General features: G+C 36.1%; 2 protein-coding genes and 2 long non-coding RNA genes across 4 annotated transcripts; 2 read left to right on the top strand and 2 right to left on the bottom strand.

The window, feature by feature from the left end:
- Positions 1 to 3,933: 3,933 nt before the first annotated feature.
- LOC130083976 (uncharacterized) lies at positions 3,934 to 4,635 on the bottom strand. Its single transcript, XR_008806885.1, has 3 exons — positions 4,592 to 4,635; positions 4,229 to 4,504; positions 3,934 to 4,115 (listed from the first exon to the last, which is right to left on the bottom strand). It is a non-coding gene; the product is annotated as an uncharacterized LOC130083976 (long non-coding RNA).
- A 1,771-nt stretch (positions 4,636 to 6,406) lies between these two features.
- hhla2b.2 (HERV-H LTR-associating 2b, tandem duplicate 2) lies at positions 6,407 to 10,201 on the top strand. Its single transcript, XM_056249417.1, has 5 exons — positions 6,407 to 6,510; positions 7,139 to 7,444; positions 7,654 to 7,911; positions 9,816 to 9,932; positions 10,161 to 10,201. Exons 1-5 carry the CDS (start codon positions 6,465 to 6,467, stop codon positions 10,199 to 10,201), a joined length of 768 nt encoding a protein of 255 aa, XP_056105392.1. The 5' UTR covers positions 6,407 to 6,464.
- A 2,360-nt stretch (positions 10,202 to 12,561) lies between these two features.
- On the bottom strand, positions 12,562 to 23,020 carry cip2a (cellular inhibitor of PP2A). Its single transcript, XM_056249060.1, has 22 exons — positions 22,944 to 23,020; positions 22,595 to 22,725; positions 21,792 to 21,939; positions 21,576 to 21,688; positions 20,716 to 20,810; positions 19,900 to 19,996; positions 19,662 to 19,784; positions 19,359 to 19,504; positions 19,199 to 19,274; positions 18,528 to 18,755; positions 17,683 to 17,826; positions 17,133 to 17,293; positions 16,814 to 16,913; positions 16,600 to 16,718; positions 15,502 to 15,691; positions 15,208 to 15,282; positions 15,012 to 15,122; positions 14,550 to 14,746; positions 14,319 to 14,432; positions 13,325 to 13,407; positions 13,092 to 13,210; positions 12,562 to 12,937 (listed from the first exon to the last, which is right to left on the bottom strand). Exons 2-22 carry the CDS (start codon positions 22,694 to 22,696, stop codon positions 12,788 to 12,790), a joined length of 2,691 nt encoding a protein of 896 aa, XP_056105035.1. The 5' UTR covers positions 22,697 to 22,725; positions 22,944 to 23,020; the 3' UTR covers positions 12,562 to 12,787.
- A 1,714-nt stretch (positions 23,021 to 24,734) lies between these two features.
- Positions 24,735 to 25,807, top strand: LOC130083789 (uncharacterized). The gene is made up of 2 exons (XR_008806869.1): positions 24,735 to 24,980; positions 25,532 to 25,807. It is a non-coding gene; the product is annotated as an uncharacterized LOC130083789 (long non-coding RNA).
- The last annotated feature ends 2 nt before the right edge of the window (positions 25,808 to 25,809 follow it).

Below are 25,809 nucleotides of genomic sequence, written 5' to 3'. Positions count from 1 at the left end.
TCTACCTCTTAACAGCTTTGTCATAGTAGGCTATTTTATTTATCGGCAATAATCAGAGGTGGACAGTAACAAAGTCTACTGTATTTGTAAATGTAGGCTACTGTATAAAGCAAAGTATTCTAGAAATAAATTTGATATTGATATGGGTAGGAAGGCAGGCATAGATTCAGGGGCATACTGTAGGCCTAAGTATTACATACAACAATTGTTGCAACAATAATACATGCAACAATAATAAAACAATGCATTGACATTTACTTCTTTTGATGCTTAAGTAATTTTAAAAACGAGTAGGCTACTTATGTAATTTTACTTAAGTAAAAATAGGTCTTTATAACTTTTACTTGTAACGGAGTAATATTTGACCAATAGTAAACTCTACTTTGCATTACTAAAATCTGAGATGCAGAGGTGTTTTTAGTCTTTAAAAAAAAGTAATTTCTTTAGAATCCAGTAGGAGGCTAGCCTAGAAAATACGGTGGCCGAGACAGCTCAACGCGCTGCAACTGAAGCAAACACATGCAAATAGAGAAAATCGCGTGCAAATAGAAAAAAACGCATGCAAATAGAAAAAAACACATGCAAATAGAAAAACACGCGTGCAAATAGAAAAAAACACCTGCAAATTAAAAAAAACATCTTCATCAGTTTCACAACACACGTGTGCTCCAAATAAGGAAACGCGCTGCAAAAGTTCACAACACAACCAAATACAGAAAACGCGCTGCAAATAACACAGACCACAACGGAAATGTTTCCAGGGGAACCAAATAAGTGACGAACCCGGCCGAGACGTGCTTATTGCTCGTGAGCTTCCCTATGCCATACTCCCTTCGAAGGGGAGATTGCAGAGCCCTTTTGGAGTGAGCAAGGCTCTAGTGTGCTGTTAGGCAGCCGTGTGGAACGCTTGATGAAGGGAGCAACTAAAGACAACGTGGGATGTTCCCATGACAACGCAGCACGGCGTCCATCAGCTGGTCTTACGACAGAAATATGATGCTGTTAACATAACGGATGCAAATACATTTTTATTTTTATTTTACAAAAAAAGCTTTTAAAATATGCGTTATATATCTGTGTCTCAACTTAAAAATTTTGGACCCCAAATTACCTAACATTTCTTACGAAACTTTTCTTTATGAAAATGTAATAACATGAAACAATTTGTACAGTGTAACTGATCTATAGATAAATATCTTTCCTTCATGTTTTTCTTCTTTATATTTTTTATTTATTTATTTTAGTTTCTAGCTCATTGTTCTTTTCTCATTTGTATTCTGATGACATTGAACATATTGTTAATACATTTTGTACATTGTATACAAGTTGTATGTCATAAAAAATGTAATCTCTGTATGTTTTGCACAAACAAATAAATAAACAAATAAATAAAGTATAATTTTAAGCTGTAAGCACCAGCACGCATAGATTTATGGATGCCAGCACGTCCTAGCCGGGTTCGTCACTTATTTGGTTCCCCTGGAAACATTTCCGTTGTGCTCTGTGTTATTTGCAGCGTGTTTATGTATTTGGTGGTGTTGTGAGTATTTGGAGCACATGTGTGTTGTGAAACTGATGAAGATGTTTTCTTATTTGCGGGTGTTTTTTTTATTTGCACGCGTTTTTTTCTATTTGCATGCGTTTTTTTCTATTTGCATGCGTTTTATTTTATTTGCATGTGTTTTTTTTCTATTTGCACGCGTTGTTTTCTATTTGCATGTGTTTTCTTCTATTTGCATGCGTTTTCTTCAGTTGCAGCGCATTGAGCTCTCTCGGCCACCGTATAGAAATCTAGACGCACCCTAGCGGCAGCGAAAATTATTTCGCAGCCAGTGTGGTCTAGCAACTCTCCATAGGCTTTTGAGCTGGAAAAACCAAAAACTGGTCAGGCTAATCACATCGTGTATAGAGTCGGCGGGCGGGCTTAACACAATGACGGCACAGTTCATGACGTTCCGCGTGATTTCCATAGGTGATTTCCCTGCTACTTGAAAACAATGAAGATGCAGCGGTCTTTCGAATCGACTTTGGCCGCGACTCTGGAGGACTTGGAGTTAAGAGAACGCCACTTAAGTCATTCTTAAAAAAGGAAGATGTGTTCGGAGTTTTGCCGACCTGATACGGCAAAAGTTTAATATATCAATTAGCTCCGCTGGTGGAAAAACGCATGGGACTCACTCATCCACAAACGTTCGTTGCTCTGGTTGGTTGTAGCGTTATTATCCTATTGCGTGCAGAGGGATTTTGAAAGGTAACCGTTTATCCCGCCCCTCGGATTGAGGCATTCAATGGAGAGTTCCCAGACCTAACATCTTGATGTAGGTCTGGCATGCCAGGCTAGTATGAGGCGGCAAATAATTATAATCATGATTGTGATATTTTATATGTTGTAATGTGTCATCTCTACACCACCATGTTAACGCCCCGTTTATGACGTGTTTACCGAGGCGATCAAAGCTGAAACAGTGTAGTGCTGTGAAACTCATTTATGTAGGTGAAGTTTCCAGACACTGATGAATTTCATGTGTTCACCTTGATAATAAAACATTAAGCATGATGTGTGTGTGTGTGTGTGTGTGTGTGTGTGTGTGTGTGTGTGTAATTATTTCTTTGCCACTCTCTTCAACAATAAACTCAATCCACTCTCCTCAGCAATAAACTCAATCCACTCTCCTCAACAATAACACCAATCCAAACACCGACTACGACAACCCACGGAGTTGCCATGGTTTGGCTTCACTTTTATAAGAAATACAGCCGCCAGGTTTCAAACCTGTCAACACTGGATTGGGCTGTCAAAGCAGTCAGGTGGTTCACTACAGGAGTGAAGCAGTCTCTCCCAAATAGAGGTCTCTGCGGAACAACAAGAAGGTGTTTCCCAATTAATGGGCGTTTTCAAACCGGTCTAGGCATTTTCCAACCATCCAATCATAACCGTACGGATTCGGAAGCCCTTTCAGAAGCGGAAATTTTATTATAGCACTTTCAGAAGCGGAAATGCGTTATTATTATTTCTCGGGTTTTTTCTTGATTTTTACTATTATGTCTATATCGCGACAACATTTGATTTATGTAAAAAATAAAATACAGGCTACAACTACCTATTTTCTTTAAAAAGGAATTCTTTCATAAGATATAAAAAGGAATTCTTTCATAAGATAGTTATACAAGATCTGTATCTTATAACATAACGGGAAATTTGGTTTATGAAAGAATTCCTTTTTAAAGAAAATAGGTAGCTGGATTTTATTTTGACATAAATGTTGTCGCAATGTATATGTAAATGTTGTTATAGCCTGTGAGTGTGTATTATATTTTATAATATTCTCTCCTACCTACATGCAATTTTTCTCTAAATGTAAACCTTAAAAGGTAAAAGTATTAAAAATTACTTTATTACTCAACTATTTATAATTACATTAGTTTTATTTTCGTTTTGTGTGTGTGTGAACAACACAACATAAATCAAGTTGTAACGGTGATTAACAAGGAAAAATTCAATTTCCAATAAAGTTACCAAATCCTACTGTAAAGCAATGGTGAAAATTATTGTATTGGTCTTTCTCACCTGTATTTTTCAAAATATATTTATATGTAATGACTGATATTTAAGTGATATTTGTAGCTTACATTAAATGATATATAAAGTAAAACGTATTGACCTTTAAATTAAGGTAAAATGTGTTTACTTAGAATAATGACTCTGAAAACTTTAAACATTAGCATCACTTTATTGACCGTATAGATACTGTAACCAATATGATGAAAAACTGTATTGATAAATGCAGCATTCTCTATTTAATGTAATAGTAAAAAAGAGAGCATCCAATCCAATCAAATAAAATAAGCAATAAATGTGGCAAGTTCAAACATGAGGAACACATTGCATGAAACATTAGATGCTTCCTCCACAGCCACATAGAAACAGTCTCCGCAGTATCCTGGGGAGTCATCAGAGCCATAGAACCCCTGCAACACACCTCTTTGCCCTCTTCCTCTGTAGCCTTCGCCACAGTCTTTGTATGTAGTATCAAAATGGAGACATCTGGATAGACTGTATGGAACCCTGTACAGGTTTCTGACATTTTCACTGAATGCCTTCCAGTTCACGACACCTAAAAAAAAAGTTGTCAGCTGACCTCATCATTGTCTTAATATTCAACCATACATAACTGAGAAAAACAGAGAGAGCTGTGATTAACCAAACAGTGACACTAATAAAACTTACTGTCCAACCACCGAAAGTGAGCCTCTCGGCGGAAACTTTCCATGCTCACAATGCTGTTGAAGCACCTGCAGGTGAGGGCAAGGGAGCCAATTGCAACATCACCATCTTGAAGCACAACCTCCAGGAAGATTTCACGAAGGACCAGCGGAGGAAGCTATACATGAACAAAACATAATCTGAACTTCTTGTGGTTATAATGATTCCCTTGCATTTTATAAATTGAGTAATAACAAATACATGCCTCCTGTATGTTCAGGGGTTGGTCAACAGTTGCCACTATGAAGGGACAAATGAAGAACATCAGTAAATAACAGTCAACATTTACTATAAATAATAGAGCACCTCAAACAAAATAAATCATACCAGTTTTGTGTGGCTTGTCAGTCCGCCTTCTCTTTCTTTGCTGGATTTCCATGACCAATCTTGATAAATGTATGACATAAAAACACATTAATAATACAGTATATCAAGTTTCATTGATCAGGTGCTGCTGGGGCCAGCGAAGGAGTTTGTTGTGGTGGATCAGGTGCTGCTGGGGCCTTATTTTATGCCCAGCTATATGGGCCACTATTTGATGATAATGTCTGGGTTTACATATTTGAGATGTGCAGAAGGGGCATGTGAATAAATTAGTATCTGCAAGGTAGCGCTGTGGTTGAGGCTCTTGTCCTCTCCGCTGAATTGTGATGTGGTGAATAGACAACAATTTCATCCATTTTAATTTAACAAGTTTCCTCCACTGTACATAATTATGTTAGTCTATAGGTTTGACTACACATGTGAGGTATTAATGCCTGCACTGATATAATGAAAAGTGTTGAACATTGACTAGTGAGCTGATCTCACAGCTAAAAAAGGTCAAATCATGTTTCTATTTAAATCTAGGTGTCTGCAGAGGTTTTTGTTAGGGTTATGAGATATAATATAAATAACAGAAAAATTATAAATATTACATTAAAATTGATATTAAAAATAATAAACTTAACAAGCAATGCTTTTTCAGCTTTTCTTGTTTTCTTACAGCGCACCTCACACTCAAACACCATTTCTTATATGAAGGGACTAGGGAGTGGGTTCTGGACTGAATGAAAACGTAATTTATCCACAAAAAAAATTTAATCGTTTTTAATCATTTTTAATTAGACAATTTGCAGTTAGATTAATGTGCACAACACTTTCCTTAAAATGTATTTATAGTTATTTATTTTTTTATTATTGTATTTATAGAACATATTAGTAGGCTACCTATATCCCCTGGTTTCACAAACAATTTTAAAGCCTAGTCCTAGACCAAATAAGTCTGAGCTGTTCCAACTGAAATACACTTGCACTGACTGATCTTAAAATATATCAGTGTCTTTGTTTTGTCTCAAGATGAACACCAGTAATGTTTTTTTTTTTCTAAGCATGTTTATGAAAATTATTTAAATGTCCTAATTGAACTATGGACTAATCCTGGTTTAGGCTAAACCCTGTCCCTGTCTGTGAAACCGGGCCATAATTCGGTGGAATAGCCCACTAATATTTGTTTACAATTATTGTTTTCTAGTCTGACAAGCTAACGTTAACTATTTTTTTATATTACAATACGCCGACAGTAAGCAAACTACCACTATCAACACTAAAGTAACAAACGCATGCACCAAAAAGTTAGCGAATGTTTGCTAATAGTGGTTAGCGATAGATTGTAAGTGGCAGACCTCTTGGAGCTTTTCTTAATCGTGTTGCAAGCAAGTTTACACAAACTAATTAGCGTTAACTGACGTAAAATGAGAATTTACACAAATCCACTTACATCCATATGCAGGACAGGTGACCTCTCTCCTCATTTCACCCATAGACTGTACCGTTTTCTCGCTATCACTAATATCTGAATATCTGATGGGGAAAGCGTATTCAAGTATCACCCACTCAAGTTTTAGCAAACCAGGCAGAGAGATTGTAAAACGCCTACCTGGTTGTAAAACGCCCCCAAATTGAGGCACGCCCCTTGTTGCTCTGCAGTGCGTTTGCTTCAGACGTCATTTTCACGTGACTAATGACGTAATGATACAAGCTCCGAAGCAGTGGTTCATTGCAAGGACCGTTCGAGTTTGAAGCAAGCTTCGGAGCGTCGGTGTCAGACGTAACATCACTAGAGTTAGTAACTCCCTGTTTGTCAGCAGAGACTGGTTATGTCAATTATGTGAAATCTGACAGACTACACGACACACAAATAGTTTAATATTATGTGATTATGAAGCTGGTGATCTTGCTGTGGATTCTGCCTGTAACTTTAGGAGGTAAGAAACTAAAATATATATACTGACATTTATTTTCATGTCTGATATGTATACAGATCAATACAGCCTCAAAAGTGTCTCATCTCACTAACTCAACCTTGTACAGTCACATAAGAACCTCTGTAATTCAATTAAAGTAACTTTAATTGTATCAATGTTTATTTAACTTGTTATCATGTAAATGTCATGAACTACAGGGTGATTGTTTTTATTGCTTACAGAGATAGAAATAATTGTCATCGATCCCAGATGTACTGTAATACCTACATTTTAGATGAATAATTTTTTTTTTCTTATTTATACTAATGTTATGATCATTCATTTAAAAAAATACTATTTTAACCACTTTCAGCTGAAAGTAAACGCACCAGAATGGGTTTACTCAGATTTGAACTTTGATACACAAGTAAATGATTGCAGACTTATTGGAAGCAGATGTTCCATTGAACCCAATGGCATTTCACAAAAGCTATTTCAGCATAATTCTCCATGACCTTATTGAAGTGGTTTTATTCATGATTTTATTGACATAAAATGACTTACAACACACATGACAGTGGTTGAATACACCTGTATAGTCTTATGACGGTATGTTTGTGTTTTGTTTTTGACACTGGTGTTTCTACAGACATCCATGTCACTTGTATGTACTCTGCGGAATGTTTGTTACCTTGCACATCCACCATCCTTGACATCATCCACTGGTACAAGGATAGTAAACCAGTGCATTCATTCTATTACAATCAAGACCAGTTGGGCCATCAGTCCGAGGACTACAAGGGAAGAACATCCCTGTTACCGCAATCTGAAATTAAAAATGGAAATGTATCACTCTTACTAAAAAACATCAGGGTCCAAGATGAAGGCCGATACAGGTGCTACACTGCCAATGAAAAAACAAATGATGAGAAGTTTGTGTCTGTGTCTGTAGAAGGTGAGAGGAAGAACTTCTGAAACTCTTAAATAAAAACTTTAACAAAATGACTTTTTAAAGAAATTCTAGTCATATCTCATGACCTTTCTTTCCTATGAGTCTAAATGTGCTATACTTGTGGTATATATAGTGAAAAAAAGCATTAGAAATAGTCATTTAAAATTAAGACCTTATTTAGAAAGATAAATACTGTAACTATTTTTTTTTAGCTCCAGTTAAATCGGTGGATATCACTTTAAAAAATGATACCGTCACCTGTAAGACCAGTGGAGTTTATCCAAAACCAGATGTCTCGTGGTCGTCAGAGCCCCTGGCGAACGAGTCATTGAACACTTTCCAGGAAACAGAAGAAAAACTGTTTATGGTGACAAGTGAACTTAAAGTGGGTGTCATCGGAAGTACCTACAAATACACCTGCTCCATAACCAGTAAGGACAGGACAAAGACAGCTACTCTGGAAGAGCCAGGTAAATTGAAATATTGTTGAGTTACAGAATATATAAGATTAGGTGAGTAACGGCAGCTCTATTTTAGTTTCATTTTCCACTACTGTAAATTCCATTGGAAATATGATATACGATATGATAAACTCTCAATGAAAATAAAGTCCACAGAACATTTTTAGTAATATCAGAATGTAACGTATTCTGTTTCGGAAATCTCAATGGAAGATGAAATAACTCTGCTGTGCCCCCTTTTAAATAAATAGCCGTTAGTTTACACCACAGTATTAGGGGGTGGGGAATTCTCATTCTGAAGCATTTGATTGGTCAAAAATCTGTGTAGTGCAGGATGAGTCATCATGAACAGCTTTGAAACGATGTGTATTGTAAAAAGCACTATGCTAACAAATGAGAAATGTTAAATGAATTAATAAAGCGCAATTGGGAACATACACAGCAATAGTGCAGACGAGGACAGATACACTATGCAAGCCTCAGTTTTATCATGAGGTATATCAACATTTCTAGAAAGCTTCAGGTCTGGTTTATATAAAGCAATAAAACAAACACCAAATATATATATATATATATATATATATATATATATATATACACTCACCGGCCACTTTATTAGGTACCCCATGCTAGTAACGGGTTGGACCCCCTTTTGCCTTCAGAACTGCCTCAATTCTTCGTGGCATAGATTCAACAAGGTGCTGGAAGCATTCCTCAGGGAGTTTGGTCCATATTGACATGATGGCATCACACAGTTGCCGCAGATTTGTCGGCTGCACATCCATGATGCGAATCTCCCGTTCCACCACATCCCAAAGATGCTCTTTTGGGTTGAGATCTGGTGACTGTGGAGGCCATTTTAGTACAGTGAACTCATTGTCATGTTCAAGAAACCAATTTGAAATGATTAGAGCTTTGTGACATGGTGGAACTAGCCATCAGAGGATGGGTACATGGTGGCCATAAAGGGATGGACATGGTCAGAAACAATGCTCAGGTAGGCCGTGGCATTTAAACGATGCCCAATTGGCACTAAGGGGCCTAAAGTGTGCCAGGAAAACATCCCCCACACCATTACACCACCACCACCAGCCTGCACAGTGGTAACAAGGCATGATGGTTCCATGTTCTCATTCTGTTTACGCCAAATTCTGACTCTAACATCTGAATGTCTCAACAGAAATCGAGACTCATCAGACCAGGCAACATTTTTCCAGTCTTCAACTGTTCAATTTTGGTGAGCTCTTGCAAATTGTAGCCTCTTTTTCCTATTTGTAGTGGAGATGAGTGGTACCCGGTGGAGTCTTCTGCTGTTGTAGCCCATCCGCCTCAAGGTTGTGCGTGTTGTGGCTTCACAAATGCTTTGCTGCATACCTCGGTTGTAACGAGTGGTTATTTCAGTCACTGTTGCCCTTCTATCAGCTCGAACCAGTCTGGCCATTCTCCTCTGACCTCTGGCATCAACAAGGCATTTCCGCCCACAGAACTGCTGCTCACTGGATGTTTTTTTCTTTTTCGGACCATTCTCTGTAAACCCTAGAGATGGTTGTGCGTGAAAATCCCAGTAGATTAGCAGTTTCTGAAATACTCAGACCAGCCCTTCTGGCACCAACAATTATGCCACGTTCAAAGTCACTCAAATCAACTTTCTTCCCCATACTGATGCTCGGTTTGAACTGCAGGAGATTGTCTTGACCATGTCTACATGCCTAAATGCACTGAGTTGCCGCCATGTGATTGGCTGCTTAGAAATTAAGTGTTAACGAGCAGTTGGACAGGTGTACCTAATAAAGTGGCCGGTGAGTGTATATATATATATATATATATATAAAGCAGATACAAATGTGTTGAACATGGTCATAGCACTTGAGATATCAGTCAAAGAGATTGAACCCTCTTTTCTTTCCATACAGGTTTGGAAACTGTCGAGAAATTAACAGGATCAGTAAGGGCCGGCATTATAGCAGGCATTGTTGCCATTGCCATTGTTATTGCCATTGCCATTTGTGTTGTGATAAAAAAGAAGAGACGTGAGTTATTATTTTTTTCTTTCATTGTTATATAAGGATTTTATTTATACATTTGACATTTAACAAAAAGAGATAGGATAGTCCAAAGAGATTGGACCATTACCATATCCACAGTTTTCATGTCATTCAAATGAATCTGCCTTCCTCTTTAACTTTTAAACTCAGAACTGTATGCATTTTACCTCAATGTGCTAACCTAAAACTGAGCTGCCATGTGCCTTCACACAGATAAATACCAGAGAGGGAACACCACAAGAAACAACAGATAAGCCAGCGACATATTCCTCTCTCATCAAGTCCGTAGAGTCCTTTTAAAATGGATTAACAAATTCTTATAGTCTGTATGAAAAGTCTTGTGGATGGGAAAATGACAAGAAATCCCAGCACCTTGCACAACTCATATTTATTACTCAGGTCTTAAATTAAACGAGGACCAGTAAAAGCCTGAAGATAAATAAGAAGACTATTAAAGGCAAAGACATGCCCGGAGAAACCAGTGAGCGGAATGAAAACATGCTTCTGAAACACGTTGTACTTTCCAAGTTTTGGCTTTGGTTTGAGTCTGAAGCATCATTGAAGCAGTCACTGCCCAGACTCGAGAGTCCTTCTAAACTCACTGCCAGCTTACAGACATTCAAGCTTTGAGGTTTTAGAATGTTTTCTGTATGAAGGACTTTTTCTTCTATCTTTCCCATTTTTGAAATATTTGACATTACAGAAGTGGATAGATCAGATTCTTGTCATTCTGTTGTCTCAGTTCCATGACGTGAACATTAAACCGGTTTCAGCAGATTCCACACTAATCCATCTTCTGAAACCACTTTCTTAAGAGAACCAAACCCAACAGAGTCAGTCCTTAGCAAGTTACGATTTGTAGTAAGTTACTGTGACTCAAACAGAATATGCAAACAAGCGAGTTTTATTTTTTGCTTGATTGTTTGAATTGCTGCTAATCTGTGGCCATGGCAACATCAACATACCAACAATGATTGTGATATTTAAGCTGTCTATCCACATGTTGATAAAAGACACTAAACAATGGACTTTGTGAGGGGCAATCATGTTTTTTTGCTGTTCTTTTACATGTAAACCTATTTGTTTACGATCTAAATTGCAGTATTATTTAATTTAATGAAGATCAATTTGGCTATGAAGTTAATGATGTAAATAAAAAAAATGTTAATTTGCCTCATTCCATAACAGGGCTTGGAAAGTCACTCTTAACTATGTGAAACTCTGAGTCATGTTACGAATCAAGTGATAAAGGAAATCATACCTTTAGCCTGAAACGGAGACACACCTCAGCTATAAAACAACAACTCTTCATCATACGATTCATTTTACAAATAAATCAGAATTAGGTGGCGGAAAATTCTTCTTCTTCTATTTAAAGTCTAGGAAATCTACGGGAAATTGTTTTACACTAAGCTTTTTATTCCAAATACAGCTTTAACATTTAAGAAAATAGTTCAACAATTACTTTTTTTAGTCAGTTGTTTGTGGTTTCTGATTCACTGGCTTTTAATTCACTGTGAGCTGCTGTCATGGATGTGTGGTTTGCCCTGTGTTTTTTCTTTTTTGTGTTGTTTAGCACTTTGGTCAGCTGTGCTTGCCGTTTTTAAATGTGCTATATATCTATAAAACAAACTTGAAATTTGATACTGATTTATCAGCTGTTGGTGCGTTAAATCTGACAAACTGTGAGAATCTGAGAGAATGTTCAAACAGACGAGTGAGATTAACACATGTCTCTTGAAGAAACATTCACACTCAGATGTCAGAATATCACTCAAAGAGCCAATGTGTGGTATAGTGTGCTGGCATACGGCCACATCTGATTGGCTGACAAACAACTAGTCAAAACTATGAAGAATGTAAAAAATCAGGTTCTGACAAAAAGTCAAATGCAACACTGAAACTTAATGTGAAATAATACTTTTTATTAATAATGTTTTATTATTTTCTGAGCTGTATAAACTGTCATTTTTTGTTTTTCTATACACTGTAAACAATGATTTTCAAAGTTGTAAATAAAACAATTTATTGTAGAATATTTTACACACACACAAAAAAAATACTATTTCAGAGTTATGCATTAGTATACCTGCTCTTGTTCTGGTTTATTTGCACATTATGTTGTTTTCTACACACTAATTTTCTAAACTAAACTAGTAATTCAAATTTAAACTAATAATTAATAAACAATTTAAATGGAAGAGAGCACTTATGAATTCAATAAACAGAAATAATGTGAAATCAGTGATTTTTCCATGCCTAATCATTTTAACAAGGAAGTCACACCTTTAACATGACTGACCCTAATAAAACACACATTCCGCTGTAAAACATTCTTATCAAAGTGAAACTGAACATTTTCTGTTTCACAAGACCTTTAACTCACTTTTGTAGGAACATGTCCAGTTGGCTAGAATGCCTCTGATAGACATTCTATGATGATCTGGATAAAACAATAAGGATTTTGTTGTTGTTGTTGTTAAAGCATTAATAACTATTCTTGTAAATTGAAAAAAACAAAAAGGGGGAAAGGTTTAATCTGTTAAAAACTGTGCTTGTACGGCGCCCTCTAGTGGCCAAGGATTAACATTTTAAAATTCGACACATATTAGCCGCTGAATAATTTCAGTCTGAAATAATTTCAAATGAATTTAATCCAAAATGAAAGCAGAATAATGTTCTGTCTACAATTCATTCATACATAAGCTCATGAAAGTATGAAAACATTGAACAGATTAGTGACCAAATTAAAAATGTACAAATTAAAAGTGACAAATAAGTGATTAAATAAGTTATTTTCACTTCATTAAGCATGTGAAGTGTACATGAGAATGTGTGTGTCACAGAGAGAGGTTGGCGGTGACGTCCTTGAGTTTGCCGCTGCTGAGACTGTGTATCATGGCGATCATTTGTGTGTGTTTGCTCAGATCTTCCTCCATCTTCTCCACCCTGGCCTCTAGCTGGGACTTCTGCAGCTCCAGAGAGGAAGCCTACAAAATGAGTGCAACAACAGAAAACACACTAGATCATTATGCGGCCTATCTGTCGTTTATATAACAGGTGTAATATATTTAAAGCTAAATTATGAGTGTTTTGTTTAATAGACCGTATGAATTGAGAGGTTTGAATGAGTGTTGACGGTACCTTGATGCTGCTGTCCTTCCTGGCTTGCTCTGTCTTATTAAGCTCTTTCCTGAGAATGGAAATATTCTCCTCCATCTCATGGATCTGCTCTTCTTGTCTTTTCAGCTCATTCTGAAGACCTAATACAGCACAGCAAGACACATAATTGTATACTTCTCACCAAACACACAAGTGTGTATGACGGAAACAGCAGAAAGTGCATTAAACCCATATGACTCCAGCTTTTTTCTCACCTGTTATATTTCTGTCTTTCTCCTGCACGTCTGACTTTAGGCCCTTTATCTGCTCTTCTTTTTCTGCCATCTCTGCAAGAGTCCTGAGCAGATAGAAGACCAAATATTTGAAAATCATTCAATCATTTTCAAGGTATTCATTTTCAATTAACAGTCAAGTTTAGTTCTATCAAGTTAATTATTGTTGTGGGTGTAGTAATAAAGTTTTTTTATTATTATTGTTAAATTAATATATTTACAATACTACTACTAATAATAATATTTTTGACATATTCAGGGTTGGTAAACTAACTCCAATAAAAAATAACAACAATTATTTTATTTTATATATATACAAATTTTAATTAATATAATAATAATAGTAATTAGTAATATAGTTGTTATTATTATTATTATTATAACAACAACAATAAATTAGTGTTATTATTTGTTGTATTATTGTTAAAAATAATATTATAACAACAATAAAAATTGACTCATTCAGGGTTGAAAACCCAACTCCAATAAATAATAATAGTATATAAATAATATATATATATAATAAATAAAGTATTACAATTATATTTATATATAATGTATATATAATAATTATTGTTATTAATAAAATAATAAATTATTATTATTATTTGTTATTGTTAAAAATATAACAACTATTAATGATAATATTAATGTCTAATTCAAGGGTGACATTCCAAATAACCCAGCTTCAGTGAAAAATAATAATAATAATATTTTTTATTATTTGAGTTGGATTATGTAATAATCATAATATAATAATTGTACTAATTTAAGGGTGGCATGAAGCATAGTTTAACTTTAATAATAAAACAATAATATTTGATGAAACCTTTTTATTAATAATAATAATAGTAGCAAAAATAATATTAATACAATTTTTAAGATTAAGATTATTATTAGAATTGGGTTATGCTTTATGCCACCCTTGAATGAGTCAAAAATCCCTGACATTCAAACCACCGTTTGAAACACTGACCTCTCCTGTTGGAGTTTGAATCCCTCGTTGATCTTTTTCAGCCCCTCGGCCTGCTGGGTAAGAGAGATATGGGCAGCCTGCAGTTCCTTCAGCATCCCTTCACCCTTGTCATACCTAAAAAAAAGGGAAGAGGAGAAAGAAGAGGTTGCTTATCTAAAACAAATCACTTGACGGATCCATTCCTGAATGGCTAAGAAATTGTCTCTGAGTGTGTGAGAGAGGGACACTGACCTACTGAGCAGCTGGTTGTATGTGCCCTTCAGCTCCTGATGCTGGTCAGCCACTGCCTGCAAACGGCTGTTGTGTTCCAGGAGCTGCTGGCTGTCCGATTTCAGCCTCTCCACCTCCAACAGCTGATCATTCAACTCCGTCTGCAGATCCTCTTTCCTCCGCTCTGTGTCTTTCAGTAGAGAGGCTAATTTACGTGCCTAGAATGGGGGAAAAAGATTGAAAGAAATGAAACCTTTGAAAAGAGCCAAACAGCAATAAAGAAGAGCATAAGACATAAAATAAATGTGCTCATGCAGTCAAATATATATGTTTTAAATGTGTTAAAAAATAAAAGTGCTCATATATGCAACTCAAGAAACATGCATAATTGAAAAAATACAAAAAAAAAAGTTGACAAAAAGTGGTGTGGAAAGTGGTTAGCATTGTAGACGGGGAAAAGAAAAAATCATCTTTTTATGAAACCTCAGCTTCCGCCTGAGCTCTCTGGCAGCGGTATTGGGCAATAAGTCGATCAGCCTGTGACAGTGCGAGTGCTTTGGCCTCCAAAAGGTCCTGCAGACGGCTCTCTTTACACTGCATAGATAAAGGTACATATAATGACAAACATCTGCACAAGTTATATATACACAGGAAGATTCTACATAACTTGGTCACTTACCGCGAGTGCAGAAACCTTCTGCTCATACACATCAATGACCTCTGACATGTGTACATCTTTGACCTTCTCCTGTAACTACAACACCACAACATGAGAAACAAAACACAAGTTTGATTCAAATGCCTTTGACGATGTTTGGTTCATTATTCGAGCATGCCACCCACTTGTTGACCCGTTTCTATTGTCTATTCGGAAATACAAGCGACTAAACCCACAATGGAACATTTGCAGACATTGTGGTCACAGGTCTATTAAGTCATTGCCAGCTGCTCATATCCAGACACATGCAGTCACCTCTACTCCGTTCCGAAGCTTCTTGATGAGGCTGTCGATACTGTGGTAAGCAGAACCAGAGGGTTCAGCATGCATCATGGAAAAACTCTTCCCTGCGAAGGACACATCATCACAAGCAGAACTGCTTCGGATCGACAACTCGCCGTCCCTCTGACGATATGCATTATTCGCAGCAATACTGTCCCCTAGACTTGAAGAAATGAAAGATTGAAGAAATTAAAAATAGTTTTATTCAGGAAGGATGCATTAAATTGATCATAAGTAAGTAACAGTATTAGACAATGTTGCAAAATATATATATATATAAAAAATATATATCATGCTTTTTTAAATCAGTATATTAGAATGATTTCTGAAGGATCATGTGACACTGAAGTCATTGAAGTAATGATGCTTAAAATTCAGCTTTGGCATCACAGGAATAAATTACATATTAAAATAGAAAACAGGTATTTTAATTTGGAATAATATTTCACAATTTTACTGTGTTTTTGATCAAATAAGTGCAGCTTTGGTGAGCATAAGAGACTTATTTCAAAAACATTAAAAATTCTTACCCCACTTTTAAATGGTAGTGTACAATTTGGTTGCTAAACAACATTCACACATTTTTAAAACGAACACATAGTACTTGAAAGTGCAAAAACTTTTCACCACAATGCTAGGGCCTTGTGGGTGGTTACCAGTGTGTGATTTCTAATGACTTCTGAGCGTTTTTAAGCACGTTCCTATGTAAATTCAATCATTAAAGGAATAGTTCACTTAAAAATGAAAATTCTGTCATCATTTACTCACCCTCAAGTTGTTACAAACCTGTATGAATTTCTTTCTTCCGCTGAACAAAAAGGAAGATATTCTGAAGAATGTCGGTAACCAAACAGTTGACGGCACCCATTGCCTTCCATAGTATTTTTTTCCTACTATGGAAGTCAATGGGTGCCGTCATCTCTCTGGTTACCGACATTCTTCAAAATATCTTCTTTTGTGTTCAGCAGAAGAAAGAAATTCGTTCAGGTTTGAAACAACAAACATTTTGTACATTTTGACACCAAAGAAAAGTACAAGTTCACACTGTGGCGATGTATTCTGTTGACTCACATGACAGAGGGGAAGTCGGGGAGTGGGGCCGCTTCAAAAAGTATGCGAAGCGCTACCTGCACATGCTCTCTGCAGTTCGAGGTCAGAGCTAATGAGAGAGGTGTCACCATGCGCTGATCCTGCATGCAATAGAAAAGAGGTCATGTATAAGGAAGCGTTATAAATCTAATAGAGTGATCAGAAACTCTGAGGAAGGGCAGCATAAGTCTTGTACCTGTAGGATCCTGTAGAAGGACGTCTCCATGTCTGGCATCTGCTGCTTGAGGTGGCTCATCAGTTCTAGAGTCTTCAACACCACCTCAGAGCACACCTGACTAGAGATACATACGTTGACAACTTTAAAAAACCACAATACCAGTGTTTACCATAGTGTGTTTATTGAAAACTTTCACTTCCACTCCAAAAAGAAGGTACACTACAGTTTTTTTTAAGAATTTACTTCTTTTATTCAGCAAGGATGCATTAAATGGATCATTAAATTATTCAATTAAATTAATACCAAAAAAGGTATTACTTCCAAAATATATAATTACCTGAGCTGGTAGTTGGAGGTCGTGCAGGTGGACCCAGCAAGGTCCTGACAGTAGGAAAGCAGAAGCTCCACCTGTGACACACACACCTCAGGACTGAGCCGCTGAGACACCAGCATCCTCAGAGCATCATCGCCACAAAGCAGTGAAAGAGTTAAGGATATCTCTACTATTGCACACAGTAGAATCAGACAGATACAATACATGTACGACTATAAAATTAGTGGTCAATTCATATATATAAGCCAAAATAATAAATTAGCAGATATTTTGAGATTTGATATCGGTGAATAACAATTCCTATGTTGACATTTTTGGTTGTAATTATTTAATTCACTACATATTCTAATTTATTTATAAACTGTCAATACATTTTTATTCAATATCAGTAATGTTTAGCATGTCCCATTACTATATATGCCATCGGCTGTGTAGATATTGACATCGGCCTTCGAAAAGCCCATTTCGATTGGCTACTAACACTGATCTCTGATGTGTGTTGAAGTGTGATTATTTGTGCTGAATAAGTGAGGATATCTAGCAGAAAGTCAACGACACGGCCTGCACGTAGACAGTGTTTCTTTAGCAGCTGGTCTCCTTCAGTGGAGTCTGGAGACTGCAGCAAAACCAACACTTCCTGTAGGAGGAGCTCCACAAACGACTGAGCTGAGCAGCACAGAGAGGAATCAATCGCCTCCTGGATGAACACAAGCAGAAATTAATGGAATAATAAGGCGGAAAGTCTCTAACATGATAACAGATCCCAACCTACATCTGAACTATTTGAATTGTGCATGGAATCCTAATTTATTACAGAAAAAATATTATAGAAATTATCAGAAATATATAATTCATATACAAACAAATAATTTAATAAAATATTTGAATTCTATTTAATATCTTGAATTAAATTAAATCTATTAAAATTCTTTGTATTAAGGATGCAAAAATTTTTTTATTTATCAGTATTGGTCAAAATTGGATATTTAATTGTGCATCATACATTAAACACTCATTTAGTCCATTTTTAAAAACACTAACAATTTAATAACACTAAAAAGTAATCTTAAAATGAATATCCATTGTTCATACTGTACATTATAATGTTGTGATGTCTACATTCATTTTAGGCATTTAAAATGACTGGTTTTAGTTTTTAGTGTTGGTTTTTATTTAGACATAATGTTGTTTTAATATCCATTTATCTAACATCAGTTCTTGGCCAAAATATGAAAATTAATGAATCATTTATAATTATGGACAGAATTGTGATGTCAGCACATCCCTACTTTGTACACATAACATCTAAGGGAGTTCTCTTCTCACATTGAGCTTATTTACTCAGGCGTTGGGAAAACATTGTTCAAATAAACTGAATTGAAAGAAACACCAGCATACTTCGAAAAGCTCAGTCAGCAGGGACAGAGCCTGCATGTAGCACTGTTCTGGACCATCCAGAGGTGAAGTGACCCAGTGGACGAGTGCTAAACTTGGTTCGGACCCTCGAGCCTGGACACCTTTTCTAGTACCAGGCTGTATTCGAGGGGCTGGAGGTCGGAGCACCGTCTCACAGACAAGCTTACGCAGGACAGGGACTGAGCACAAAGAAACCAGCAACTCCATAACCTGCACAGACAAGAACTTATGACTATCTTCACCAGTTTGGACTAGAATTTGTCTCTCATTAACCCCTTTCACACATACAGTCTTTATTGGTAAATTAAATTCCAGTAAATCAGTTATTTGTGGCAATGGCAGTTGAAACATTACCAGTAAATTAACAGTATGATTGAACTATGTGTGAACAAAGAATAGGATGACTGGTATGAGCATGTAGAATGGCAGGATGTGACGACGCAAGAAAGTTTTCTTTGGGCCAATTATAAAGCTCTGTCTGAGACATCACCGAGTTTACTGGTATTTTGGTATTGATTTGTAAATGGGATCTTCCAGGGGTTATAAACCCCACCCTCTCCATAGACCTTTAGATCTACAAGCTAATGTTTAATGACTGAAAATTGTATATACTAATGCATAACAATAAAAAAAACACACACAATGTATTTCACCTTTGATGCAGTATCAGGATCTTTGCTGTGTAAGAGCCCGAGAACCTCGGACAGACAGACCGATAGGTGTTTATACCTAACGTGAGAAAAAAAACATGTTCAGACACTCCTCCTAAAAATCCATTTCAAACAGTGCCATCAAACTCCAATAAACACATACTTGGTCAGGTAATCAGCTATTTTGGGGTTTTTCAGGAGATCCACTAACAAGTCCACAGCATAATTCCTGGTTAATGTGCCATCTCCATTGACAGTGATATTAAAGATTAGCTGAAAGGTCTGATGAATGTTCTTTGCATTGAACAGCTGCAAAAGAAAAAACATTAAACTAATACAACCTCAATTCCACACATGCAAACAAGTATAGGTCTGTTTCCATCCACAAGACAAGATGAAGAAAAAGATACGTGAGCTAACCAACAACAGCTCTCTGTGTCACAGACAGTTGAGCATCTTAACCTACCTTCTGCCCAACCTCTTCATTAAGAGTCAAACTTGATAAAATGGACAGCGCAAAGACGACCACGGTCAGACAGTTATGACCCAGGAAATTAATCAAGGCTCTGTAGAAAGCCTTGACATTACTCTGCAAAAAAAAAAAAGAAAAGTAGGCATAATATTTATCAGCAGGTTAGTTCACGAACAAAAATGATAAAAGTTCGAATTGAGAGTTTATATGCAGAGCTAATGCCGATTCTCACCTGAGATTTGATGTGTGACTGCACTGAGATGTCATGTCGACAGAGGTTGGCCATCAGGCCCAGGCATGCCTTTACAGTGTCATCATTACTTGACTGGCTAAAGACAACCATAAAAGCATTTATTTGAATACAATAGAATTGTTCTGAAGCATTTCAGTATATTTTTTTTTGTTAATAAATGCATACTTTAAAACTAGTAAAAAGAAACAATTACTGTTCGTCTTAGTATACTTGCACTAATCTGGGGTGTACACAATTCTGTGAAATTTGGCACATGTAAGCATTTCTGTGACAATAGTTTATTGCATCTTGCACCTTATAAAGAGTGTTGCAAGACAGACCGGCCCCCATGATTAAAAGCAAAAACTACGCTTCAGTTCAGTTATGTGGTTTTCCACTACACAAGCCTGTTTCCTCTGAACGAGAAACCAAAAAGCATTTCATATACAAGACCACTTGTCAATATCATGATTTTATTTGTGGCCCTTATTGACAGCACATCCCACAAACATGAATGGTTTTAGGTTGAGTTTTATAATTTATAACCTGAAAAATGCTCTGACCATAATACTCTGTAAGTATTGGTGTATTACGATTAAAACGCCTCTTGTGCTAAAAACTGCATTTGCTGCTTTTGTCTAGAATTGTCTATTTCACCACTGGTTTTATTAACCCCAAACTTTTGAACAGTAGTGTAGTTATATACACCATCGGTACATTTATAAACAAAGAATACTCTGCTAAAAAGTGGCTGAGCCATCTACATCACACAAACATCAAAACACAAAGCGGAAAAGTGAATGTTGTAGTACTTACACGTGTTGCATTAGAAAGCTGATGAGTTCGTGGATGTGAGAGACACAATGCAGAGTCCTCACGTTGTAGGTCAGTCGCTGCAGCACATTAAGGCACTGTGGAGACCATCAGGGACATTATTCACATGACCAAATAAAATAATCCCCAGGGTAATCTGTTTGTATTTTTAATCCAGTCCGTTTGGATAACTTCAACCCAACTTGAAAAAAATCTGTGCAATCAAATGGCATTTAAGAAAGTAATTCATACACTGTTCAAAAGTTTGGGTTTTTGTTGAAAGAAATTAATACTTTTATTCAGTAAGGATACAAAAAAAGTGGCAGTAATGACATTTACATGGTTACAAAAGATTTCTTTTGAACTTTCTATTCATCCAATAATCTTGATAAAATATTACGCAGCTTATGTTTTATGTTTTCAATAATGATAATAAATATTTCTTGAGCACAAATCAGCATATTATAATGATTTCTGAAGGAACATGTGACACTGAAGACTGAAAAATGTAGTTTTGCCATAAGAGGAATAAATAAAAAGTTATTTTAAATTATAATAACATTTATAACAACATATTACTGTTTTTACTGTATTTTTGATCAAATAAATGTAGCCATGGTGAGCATAAGAGACTTATTTTAAAAACATTTTTAAAAATCTGCCCCAAAACTTTTAAATGGTAGTGTAAGTCATATTGAATATGAATCAAAAACACAATACTGGTCTTGGCTTGTTGATAACATGGACAATTAGGTCATCTTAAGTTAAGACCTCATGTCCATGTTACCAACAAGCCAAGACCAGTATGTGTTTTGACGCATTTCAATTGCAGACTTCATCTTAAAAAACTGCAGGACTCTCACCTGCAGCACAAGAGGCTCTTCTGGTGTGGTTGTGTTGCAGTGGATTATGGCTGCCAGAGTGCCAGTGAAGTTGTAGCTGCTGTGAAGAGCCTCTTTGGCCTCACCATCAGAAGCTGCTGGGCCGTTAAGAAAAGTACATGCATGGGTAAACAGTTGGGGATGTGTTTGTGACTAAACTATGTACTGACTGTATAACCATGTTAAAGAGTTTAGTACCAAACTGTGCCAGCAGGGATATAATGGTCCCCGTCAGTGTGTGATTGGTGTTGGGGTCTCCAGCTACTTCCATGAGTCCACTCAGACACTCGCTGGGCAGCAGCTGACCTGAGAACAGCACTACACCACATTTCAGCCCACAAACATCCTGTAGAATTAAAAAAAAAAATAGCAGTTCAAGTATTAGATATTTTATATTGTAAATAATAAAAAAGTGATCAAAATACAAAATTGATTTAAGTAAATAAATACATTAATAATGCATCCAAGAGTACAGTACTTTAGCAACTAGAAAATATGATAAATGCAAAATAAGAACAATAGACACTGAAATATTGTTTAATATATATTACACACATATTTATATTATTATAACAAGTCTTTATACATGAAAATATAATTGCTTTTTAAATTTAAGAATGGGGATAATATTATTATGAGCATTATAAAATAACATATAATGAGGATCTCATGATAATATTTCTGAGCCTGTGGCATCTAAAAGATTAAAAACACTTTTTAGAGCATAACTAGAAGAAAATATACTGACTATTTAACAGTTTATTTCCTTCCAAAGCATTAAAGGTAAAGTATGACAGCCTCATTCATCATTCGCTTGATGAATGAAAATGAATGTTTACTGAGACTGTAATTCCCTAACATCTCCTTTTGTACTTCACAGTATTAAAAAGTCATACGACTTTGGAAGAACGTGTGGGTGACAAAAATATGACAGAATTAGGTGGATCACACAAATAAAACTGATTGTTTGAATTACCGCATTGAAAAACGTTCTCACTCACTTCAATGTGTTTCTGCAGCTGTGATGCATTTAAAGCGCTTTTGTTATTCCTGTACTGACGGATGGCCAACAGAAGAGACTTCAAACAGGTTGATACATCCATCTTTACCCACAAGGACGGTCAATGGAGGCCTTGAACAAAAAACATCAAATAACTATCTAAATTGTTTCTACCGGTATGTAGGTTTTGTAAACATACGGTGAGCTATGCTAGTTGATAATAGACGAAGTTACTGAGCTTAAATAACGGATATATTTTAATCTCTCCCATACAACGTTTCCATCAAGCATTTAGGTTTCTTATATTTTAAAATGACATTTTCTAGTATTTTATTTTAGGTAGTATTTACTTTAAAGTTTATAATGAGTTCCCCACAAAACTGTCCGATGCTACAACAGCAACTTCCTCCCGCTAACACTTCGAATCACTGGAAGAGTCCATTATCCGAAAGGGGTAGGGGGGTTGCTGGCGAAATTTACAAATGTCTAAATATTTAAGTTTAAGATATAGGGTAAAACATTTCACCAAGCAGTACAAAGATAAATTAAAGAACAATTGGATGTTTCCTCTTAATTTTTATATTAGTCTCTTGTTTAAATGTTCTTAGGAAAGCTTATAACCCCCTAATCTAGAAAGAATGGTTAAGAGCCAGAATTCGACGTCGCACTGACGTAACTACGTTCATTTACCCGTGTACGTCAGAAGCATTGGTTGCTGTTCTCTTCATTTTAGGACATATTTAGATATAGAATTTACAGAGGTTGGACAATGAAATTGCAACACCTGGTTTTAGACCACAATCATTTATTAGTATGATATAGGGCCTCCTTATGGCACCAATACACCATCAATTTGTCTTGGGAATGACAGATACAAATCCTTCACAATGGCCAGAGGGATTTTGAGGCATTCCTCTTCTAGAACAGTGGCCAGGTCACTGTGATGCTGAAGGTGTACAGTTTTTTTAACTTGCTCCTCCAAAATACCCCATTTTGGCTTAAAAATTATCCACGGCCCATTTGCACTGTTAGCACCAATGAAACCGACATTTGTCATTGGTATGAGTGACCAAATATTTGGCTATCTTTAGCAATAGGATCTCCTATAGGAAACAGAGTCCAGCTGCACATTTAATATGCAGTGAGTTGGGCAGCTGTGGTTTTATGTATTTTGGATACATTCCAGGTTAATACCTAGACATCCTTTTCAGAAAGCTTCTTGCGTCGACAGTTACTCCATTTGGATGTTGGTCATGTTGTGGTGTGCATTATTCTGCCTGCATACTATAGCTCTTGATACACCAAAAAGACTTGCTGTCCTGGTCACAGAAGAGCCAGTGAGACGCGCACCAACAGTTTGTCCTCTGATGTCTCAGATTATGTTATGTGGATTGCAACATTTTATGTAGTAGGCCTACAGCTGAGTTACTGCTCTGCTAATTCAACTTTCACACTCTGCTCTTTCTGATGGAATGTACAATTAGTGAAGATTAGTCACTAGGCCACAAATAGTGTGAAACCTCAACATTATTTATTGCCCAGTGTTTCAGTTTCTGTATTTGAATGGTATATTTGGAATTATCTGTATCATCTGTATTTTCAGATCCTTAAACAAACAAACTTGAACATAAGACTGTACTATACAAAGGTTATTCCTGCACTACATGAGGCTGCAGTTTCTACAAACTGTAAGTAGTTAAAAAATAAATTTGTGCTTCTTTTTAGTCAGTTAAACCTTTAATATAAATCCTCTATAATTATGCCCTTTATGATAAATCTAATTAATAACCTTTAGTAATCTGTGACCAGTTGCATAAACTACCTTCACTAGTCAAACTGTAAGTTCAATTTATTTCTTTAATTTTGGTCATAAACTTAAGGCAGTTACAAATACATAAAAATGTAATCAGTTAAATAAAATCTGAAAAGCAAGAGTCTGGTTGGTCAGACTAGTTTTTAAGACGCAGTCTTAACATGCTGGGCTTATGCAACTGGCCTCTGCTCTTTTTAAAGAAAATAAAATCTTTGTTAATTTAGCCTAAAAAGAAATGAAGCACTTGGAGAAATATGGCAAACAAGATGATTTTTTTAAAACTGATTTATTAAAAGACACCAACCAAACTTAAATTTAGGCAGTGACATCAGTTCTATCTTTGACCATATGGAACAGTGCATAGGAAACTGTTCTTATGTGGGCCCATTTAAGTGGTAAAGTAAATGGAATATATTTACATGTAAAAACCACAAGACAGCACGTTCATTAGGAACAAAATATTTACACGGCATATCTTATTATAGACTCTGTTTGACACAAATATAGATTCTACAAATATAGAATTGGCACAATGTTGTGAAATAAATAAACAATATTTAGCACTGTTTCTAGGGTTTGAATAGGGTTGGGTACCGAAACTCGGTACCAATAGGGAACCGGTTCCGACGTAAACGGTAGTAACCAGACCGAATAAGAACGACAATTTCGGTGCCTGATTTCGGTGCCTGACTTAATTAGGCACACACGCGCACACACACACACACACACACACACACACAGACAGTCTCTTCTGTCTCGCATGCGCGCTCTTGCGAGTCTCACGGTCAATGTGTGAGAGTTGGCAGCTCTGCCTGCTAGTAATCTCTATTAATCTCCAGTATTATTACATTGTTTGATACAATATTGTTTTATTTGATATTATGTAAATGTGAATTTTTATTTTATATTAATTTTATTATTATTTGTATTTATATTGTTTAAAGATTTAAGCTAATATTGTGTCCAGTTTGGCCCTGTAAATAAAAGGGTATTATTTTTTGATAAAGTGTGTGCGGTTTCGTTTTCTTAAGTACCGTTTCAAGAACCGTTTAGGCACCGGAACCGTTTAAAAAATACCGAGTAGGTACTGGTATCGGATAAAACCCAACCGATACCCAACCCTAGTTTTGAAGCACTGACCGTGTGAAATCCTCTGTATATTAAATCATTTATCATTAGAGCAAAACGTAACAAATATTAGGACATCCGAAAAACCAAACCAAACTTTTAACTCAAATTATTATGATGAGAATCAAGTTTATAATGACAACAAAATCCACAACATTGCAGCATTGAAATACACATCCACGATTTATGCATTTACCAAGCACAAAATCGTACAAATGATAAAATGTGATTCATGTAATGCGATCACATGAAATTTCCATATCCGAGGTAAAACA

Source organism: Rhinichthys klamathensis, unplaced genomic scaffold, assembly GCF_029890125.1.
Source record: "Rhinichthys klamathensis goyatoka isolate OS25496 unplaced genomic scaffold, OSU_Roscu_1.1 h1tg000059l_1, whole genome shotgun sequence".
NCBI lineage: Eukaryota > Metazoa > Chordata > Actinopteri > Cypriniformes > Leuciscidae > Rhinichthys > Rhinichthys klamathensis.
Note: the sequence above shows the minus strand (reverse complement) of the source record. Positions and strands in the feature narration are given on the sequence as shown.

Excerpts from the sequence above, each read along its gene's own strand:
- hhla2b.2 (XM_056249417.1), top strand. The coding sequence starts at position 6,465 with ATGAAGCTGGTGATCTTGCTGTGGATTCTGCCTGTAACTTTAGGAG. Across the intron at positions 6,511-7,138 it reads TCTGCCTGTAACTTTAGGAG|ACATCCATGTCACTTGTATG; the intron begins GTAAGAAACTAA and ends GTGTTTCTACAG. Across the intron at positions 7,445-7,653 it reads TGTGTCTGTGTCTGTAGAAG|CTCCAGTTAAATCGGTGGAT; the intron begins GTGAGAGGAAGA and ends ATTTTTTTTTAG.
- cip2a (XM_056249060.1), bottom strand. The coding sequence starts at position 22,696 with ATGGATGTATCAACCTGTTTGAAGTCTCTTCTGTTGGCCATCCGTCAG. Across the intron at positions 17,294-17,682 it reads GTCTACGTGCAGGCCGTGTC|ATATCCTTAACTCTTTCACT; the intron begins GTTGACTTTCTG and ends GCAATAGTAGAG. Across the intron at positions 15,123-15,207 it reads AGAAGGTTTCTGCACTCGCG|TGTAAAGAGAGCCGTCTGCA; the intron begins GTAAGTGACCAA and ends TTATCTATGCAG.